General features: G+C 35.9%; 1 protein-coding gene across 1 annotated transcript in view; it reads left to right on the top strand.

Moving 5' to 3' along the window:
- Nucleotides 1–7,500, top strand: part of alp3 (alkaline phosphatase 3) — a 12,574-nt gene that overhangs the window by 3,998 nt on the left and 1,076 nt on the right. Inside the window, exons 5-11 of the mRNA XM_043230443.1 lie at nt 1,702–1,874; nt 3,492–3,632; nt 3,809–3,878; nt 4,867–5,001; nt 5,091–5,282; nt 5,930–6,046; nt 6,831–7,500. The exon at nt 6,831–7,500 is cut by the window's right edge and continues 1,076 nt beyond it. Coding sequence (XP_043086378.1) covers nt 1,702–1,874; nt 3,492–3,632; nt 3,809–3,878; nt 4,867–5,001; nt 5,091–5,282; nt 5,930–6,046; nt 6,831–7,132 — 1,130 coding nt within the window. The 3' untranslated portion in view covers nt 7,133–7,500. The remainder of the gene's footprint in view (nt 1–1,701; nt 1,875–3,491; nt 3,633–3,808; nt 3,879–4,866; nt 5,002–5,090; nt 5,283–5,929; nt 6,047–6,830) is intronic.

Raw genomic sequence — 7,500 nt, 5'->3', positions numbered from 1 at the left:
TGTGTGTGTGTGTGTCTGTGTGTGTGTGTGTGTGTGTGTGTGTGTGTGTGTGTGTGTGTGTGTGTGTGTGTGTGTGTGTGTGTGTGTGTGTGTGTGTGTGTGTGTCTGTCCTTTATCCTCCTTCATGTAGTATCTTATCTGAGTGTGTTATCTTGACTTTATCTCCTCTTTCTAGATGATCTTCTATCATTCTGTTATTGAAGTCATAAAAAGTGCTGCGTAAAAAACGTTATCAAACTGTAAATATTTTATATAGTGGTCTGTGAGCTGATGAAACGCCAATAAATCATTAAATCTGGGGAAAACACAAAGTTACAATAATTGTGTTTTACAGTAAAACTGAAAAGGCCTGGATAGAAATATATAATATTGTAAGTATTTCACTTGTTGACCTGCGTGATCATCAAACGACATCAAAGATGCCTTCTTAAATTATTAAAATATATTTAAAAATCGTAGGGAGACTTCAAGAGTCTTTGAGAATATTTAAATCAAAGAGGTTTTTTTTTTGTGCGTCTCATATTTTATGAATCTCTCCCTCCTTTATTTCGTCTGAAAAACGAAGCTCGCCGATCTTCCATTAAATCTAGCGCTGAATTAATTCATTTATCTTCTTTCTTGTTTCGTTCGTGTTCGCACTAAATAATTCAAGACTAAGGTAATAAATTTAATTCATAATTGCCTGGTTTTCTCGATGTACGCTTAATTACAAAATGCTCTAATAATATACACACAAGATAATTACTAGCACAAAGAGATCACTTCGTTTTAATGTATTACGCTCTATATTAATTTAGACTAATTGTAGACTTTTTGTTGGCATTGCTGCAAACAATTAATTAACAAGGACCTTTTAGACGTTCATAAAATTCAGTAAAATATCAATAAAAATAAAAAAAATACATGAACAGTTGCTTCATGGTTTTGACCTTTTAATAACCTTTTCTCAAATATCCTTATTTTTCCATTAAGAGTTACGTTAAATATTAAATACATTGTTGTTGTCTTAAAACAACACCTGTATTATTGTAGAAATATTGGATGACTAAAACACATATTATTATTATTATTATTATTATTATTATTATTATTATTAAATAAATACATAGCAAATTATTTGCACATTATGTAAACATACAGCATATTTAGTTTCCCAAATATTAGGTCTTTTATATTTTTACTTTAATTTAGTTAGGTTTAGTCATTTTTATTATTTTTTTAAATTACTTTTACTTCATTTGAACTCTTTTTTACTTTATCGCATATTTAATAACTTAAGCTTCTTATTTATTTATTTATTATTGAAGTAGCGCGTTTTTTGGGGGTGAATGTACTTCATAAATGGATTTTTATAGTAAGACTGTTACAGTGAATGACATTTTAGGGTTAAATTAAGTAAAATTAGACATTTGTTTGTGCCTCAGAAAAACCAAAGCAAAATCGCGATTAATTTAAACAGTGCACTTAGTGGTTTTCTGTTTTTTTACCAGCATGCATGTGTTTGTATTTTGTTCTCACGTGAAAAAACACCGTTTTTGACGCGCTTTATTGCGATTTCTCTCAACATGGCAACCCCGGAGCTGTCAGTCAAATCGTGAAAAAAAAGTGTTTCCTTCTAAAATGATCAAGTAATGCGTTACTTTAGTGTCTTACAAAGGTAATCTTGTGTGTGTGTGTGTGTGTGTGTGTGTGTGTGTGAAGGGAAGTCTGTTGGCATAGTAACCACGACACGCGTTCAGCACGCGACCCCCGCGGCGTCGTACGCGCACAGCTCCAGCCGGAAGTGGTACAGCGACGCCGATCTACCGACTTCCGCCGTCTCCGGAGGCTGCACAGACATCTCCTCACAGCTGCTCCGAAACACCGACATAGACGTGAGAGAGACGCTTGTGTCCTCGGCAGCACAGCCGCTTTGTTAAAGTGCCTCTATCATGGGTTAGGAAACGCTGGACTCTTATTTTGAAAAATGACGCCTCCTCTGATGAAAGCGACCTCCAGTGGCGAAAAATGAATTTACATTTTCATTATCTGATGGGTAAGATAAAAACAAGATCTGAAATTCTCAATCAGAGCAGCTGATTCGTATACAGTTTTTATTAACATTTTGAATTAACCTTTATTTTTTACATTTTAAATAGTAATTTTGTGCTTTTGCCATTTTTTTCCATTTTAATATTTAGGTTAATACACTCTCATTTCACTTTTAATTCAATTTATTTATTTCCATTTGGTAACAAGTCTAGTCTAGTATTTATTTGATCTTTATTTGCTTTATTTAAATATTCTTCATGTTCATTATATTTATCTTTATGCTTTTAATCTTTATTTAAACTAAAATAACCCCAACTCTAATCTAACAGTTCTTTTAACATTTTTTTTAATAATAATATTTATTGCATTTATTATTTATATATTATCATTTATTCATCATTAATTATAATCTTAATTTCAATAAAAATAATCCCACCCCAACAATTTTATCATATTTTTACATTGATTTTTATTGCTTTATTTAAATATTTTTCATATTCATTATATTTATCTTTATGCTTTATTTATTTTTAAATTTTTTCAGTTAAAATAACCCTAACTCTAATCTAACAGTTCTTTTAAATTATTATTTTTTTATATTTATTGCATTTATTATTCATTTATATATTATTATTTATTTATTATTAATTATAATTTAATTTAATCTTCATTTCAATAAAGATTTAATTTTATCCTTATTTAAATATTTTTCATATTCATTATATGTATCTTTATGCTTTATTTAATCTTTATTGAAACTAAAATAACCCTAACTCTAATGTGCGAAAGCGCCCCCAGTGGTGAAAGATGAATTTACATTTTCATTCAGACCAAGCTCATTTTTCACGTTGACGTCGTCACCAAACGCTCTGGGTTCGTTTTAAAAAACGACTCGTTTCCTGTAGACTCTGCAGGATGTTGTCGTTCACGTGTCTCACGCCACGCGTGAAAGATTGTGTTCGAAAATCCATGATAGAGGCGCTTTAAAGGAACGAAAATTTAAAAAAAGGCTTACCCTGAAGCCATACGAGAACAGGATGAGTTCGTTTCTTCGCCAGATCTGGAGAAATGCGTCTCAGCGTCAGTGTCTCGGTAATGGAAGTGAATGGGTGCCGTCGGAATGAGAGTCTGATGAAAACAGTCAGTTAACGTCCGGAGAAGACGGAAGATCAAACTAATCTGATCTAGTTGATCTTTTGTCTTCTCCAGATGTTAACTGTGGATTATTCTGATGTTCTCATTCCGACGGCACCCATTCACTTCCATTACCGAGACGCAGACGCGCATTTCTCCAGACCGGGCGAAGAAACGAACTCGTCCTGACCCCGTATGGCTTCAGGGTAAGCGTTGCGCTCTCGTCCTGACGGCACCCATTCAGAGACACAAGCTCGCCCTGATCTTGGTGCTGAGAGCGAACAGGGTTCGTTTACTCGAGAGTGAGCAGATGACTCCGTGTGCAGGTGATCATCGGAGGAGGACGGAAGTACATGACGCCTAAAGGGTTTCCCGATCCGGAGTATCCCGCCGATCTGAGCGCGCAAGGACAGAGAAAAGACGGCAGAAACCTCGTCGACGAGTGGCTGAGCATGAAGGAGGGAAAGGTGAAGAGAAGAGCATCTGGTTCATTAACAGCAAATACGGCCCTTTTCGGTTGGCGAGAAATAAACGAAAGAATCCATGTGTTTGCATGCACCGACGAATCATTCGAGATGTTTAAAGAATGCAGAAAACACATTTCAGCCTCCCCTTCACACACGGTGTTCTCGTAAACGTGTAGGTTGCCAGATATGTGTGGAATAAGACGGACTTTGACACCGTGGACCCTGAGAAGACGGATTATCTGATGGGTAAGAGACATCCGTTCAGACACAAACAAGATCTCAAAGGATCTCAATCAGAGCAGCTGATTCACGTACAGTTTTTATTAACATTTTGAATTAACCTTTATTTTTACATTTAAAAATTTAATTTAATCTTGTCCTTTTTCCAATTTTTTTATTTTAATATTTAGGTCAATACATTCTTATTTTACTTTTAGTTCAATTTATTTATTTCCATTTGGTTTCCATTCAGTTTCTTTTTTTTCTTTTTTTTTGTCTAGTATTTATTTGATCTTTATTTGCTTTATTTAAATATTTTTCATATTCATTATATTTATCTTTATGCTTTATTTAACCTTTATTTCAGTTAAAATAGCCCTAACTCTAATCTAACAGTTCTTTTAAATTATAATTTTTAAATATTTATCGCATTTATTATTTATTTATATATTATTATTATTTATTTATTATTAATTATAATTTAATCTTAATTTCAATAAAAAATAATCCTAACTCAAACATATATAAATTTTATTATATATATTTTTAAGAAATGTTATATTTAGAATTAAAAATATATTTTTTATTAATTTTATTTAATCTTCATTTTAATGAAAATAATCATAATCCTAACAATTAACAAGTTTTTAATAATGTTGTTGTATTTCATACTTTTTCCTCCATTTATTTTATTCAGTTTATTTAATCTTTATTTCAATAACAATTATCCTAACTCTTTAACAATTTAACAAATAATTTTTTAATAATTTTAATTATTAATATAATTTATTTAATCTTTATTTCAACTAAAATAACCATTGCAATAAATTTTTTTAAATAATTGTATTATTTATTTATTTGATCTTAATTTCAATTAAAATAACCCTACCTTTAGCTTTAGTTTGAGTTAACAATAATAACCCCGCTTCAGTTTCATGCTGCTTTGAGTTTCCAGGTCCTGATTAAAGATTACAAATTGAATTTTTAACGAAAACTGCTATATGTTGTCTTTCAGCCCTCTTTGAGCCGGGTGACCTCCGGTTCGAAGCGGAGCGAGATCGCAGCATGGATCCCTCCATCTCAGAGACCACGGAAAAAGCCATCCGGATCCTAAAGAAAAATCCCAAAGGATTCTTTCTGCTGGTCGAAGGTGATCATTTGACTAATCAATCAACCAACAAACAGACCAATTAAGCGCCGATCGGTCCATCCATCCATCGCTGTCGTCTTCTTTCCCAGGCGGTCGTATCGATCAGGGACACCACAGCAGCCGAGCATCCATGGCTCTGCACGAGGCGGTTGCCCTTGACGACGCCGTCGCCCGCGGCCTGGAGCTGACCAATGAGGAGGAGACCCTGACCGTCGTCACGGCGGACCACTCCCACGCCTTCACCTTCAACGGCTACCCGTTCAGAGGGAACAGCATTCTGGGTGCGTTTCCGCTCTAAAATATTCTGTAATGTTTCAAACATCTGTCCGGATGCGTTATTCATCGTTATTATGCTACTAAGTAGTCCTTGAATAAATGCGTTAGAAAGGGGGCGGGTCCACTTTAATAAAACGGCCGCGACTTTTAAATAGAACGGAACTTGGCCGCTTGGTGACGCTATAATAACAAAAAAACTAAAAAAAAAGTAGAAATGGCTGTTGCTATGCAACAGTCCGTCCAGTTGATGGCTCTATTAAATCGTTGAGAATATCCAAAAAGGCTACTTTTGCAAACCGTACGTTTTCCGCTCACAGAAAAATGCAGTTTTTCTGGATTCTATGGGCCGATAATTATCACTAAAACGTTGAACCATATATCGGGGGCGTTTAGAAATGGAGCACATCCAAATACACTTTCATCGAAACACATGATCCTAAACGAACATGCAAAGCTTTTGGGTGCCACTATAACACTCATCAATGTGGAAAATCATACCTTTTCTATAGTTTCTATTTGCCAAAAATGCTTTCTTAAATGCAGCTGCAGTTATATTTAATTTCTTTACTTCATTTAGTTAATTTTTTGTCCCTCTTCCCGTGCCATTGCACCCCCATCCGTCATAATAGTCCTCATCTTTGTTGCTTCTCAGGAAAGTCTCCGATCTTTGCCATGGACTTCTTGCCCTACACAACTCTGATGTACGGAAACGGCCCGGGGCACAAAATCACCGACAACAAGCGTCCAGACATCCGTAGCATCGACACCGGTGAGAACTGAGCCTAAAGAAGCCTTTCTTTGATGTGGGGAACACGAAGGACGGCGTTTTGAAGAAAGACGGTTTCGGTCACCATCGACTTCCATAGTAGGAAAAAAAATACTATGGAAGTCAATGGTGACCGAAACCTTCATCAAAATATCAGGGTGATAAATGGCATTTTTGGGTGAACTTTTTATTTAAGCATACTTTTTGATTATCGGTGCAACATTTTTTTCTTTAACTTCGCTACATTTAAAACACACAAGGCATACGGTACAGCAAGCGTTACGCGCGGCAATAATAAAACATGCTTTTGGTACTTGAGTGCTTTTAAAAGCAAGTACTTAAGTAACAATCTGCCTTTACAATTTTGACTTGTAATAGAGTAATATATGACCGGAGCGCAGAAGCAGTCATAATTAATAATAATAATAATAATTTGTACGTCGCTTTGGATAAAAGCGTCTGCTAAATGACTAAATGTAAATGTAATAAAAAAAAAATAATAGCTAGATTCGTAGAAACACACAATACATGGCATGGGTCAAAATTATCTGGTTTTTTTTATGCCATTATTAGGATATTAAGTAAAGATCATGTTCCTACCATGAATATATCAAAACTTAATTTTTGATTGCATGCATATGATTACTTTAAAGGTGATTTCCTCAATATTTAGATTTGTTTGCACCCTCAGATTCTACATTTTCCAAATCTCAAATATCTGTGGTCCAGGGTCACGGCATCCGTACAGTACTACAGTAATGTGACTGTGTTTGCGCTCTGCCCTCAGCCGATAAGGACTATGTTCAGCAGTCGGCCGTCCCGCTGGACTCTGAGACCCACGGAGGCGAGGACGTGGCCCTGTTCGCTCGCGGGCCCATGGCTCATCTCTTCCAGGGCGTTTACGAGCAGAACTACATCGCACACGCCATGGCTTACGCGGCCTGCGTCGGGGCCAATCAGGAACACTGCACTGAACCGGCCGACACTCCCTTCACCTCCACTGACCCGGGAAGCTCCGCCCCCGACACGCCCCTCGGCGCCATGACGACAGTGATGCTGAGCGCTCTGATGAGTGCGTTACTGCACTGAGACCGTGACGGCGGCAATCGATCGTAATCTCACTCTTCAGACAAAACAAAACTTGAGATTGCGGGAGACGAAACTGAAAGAACGCAAATGCATCATTCTAACTAACGTTATTACCGTTAAAGTGCCTCCATTGTGATTTTTTCAAAAGAAACAGTCGACTCTGAATCATAGAAACGAGTCATTTTTAAAATGATTCTCTTTAAACGTATTTAAAGGCATATTTCCTGCCTGCTTGTTGGTCTGAATGAAAATGCAATACTCATTCTTGGCCACTTGGCCACTGCTTTAAATGTAATGACCAATCAAAGGAGGGGTTTGGAAAAAAATATATATTTAAAAGAATCGTTTGGGAGTCGTTGAGCAAGCAA

Source organism: Puntigrus tetrazona, unplaced genomic scaffold, assembly GCF_018831695.1.
Source record: "Puntigrus tetrazona isolate hp1 unplaced genomic scaffold, ASM1883169v1 S000000151, whole genome shotgun sequence".
Taxonomy (NCBI): domain Eukaryota; kingdom Metazoa; phylum Chordata; class Actinopteri; order Cypriniformes; family Cyprinidae; genus Puntigrus; species Puntigrus tetrazona.
Note: the sequence above shows the minus strand (reverse complement) of the source record. Positions and strands in the feature narration are given on the sequence as shown.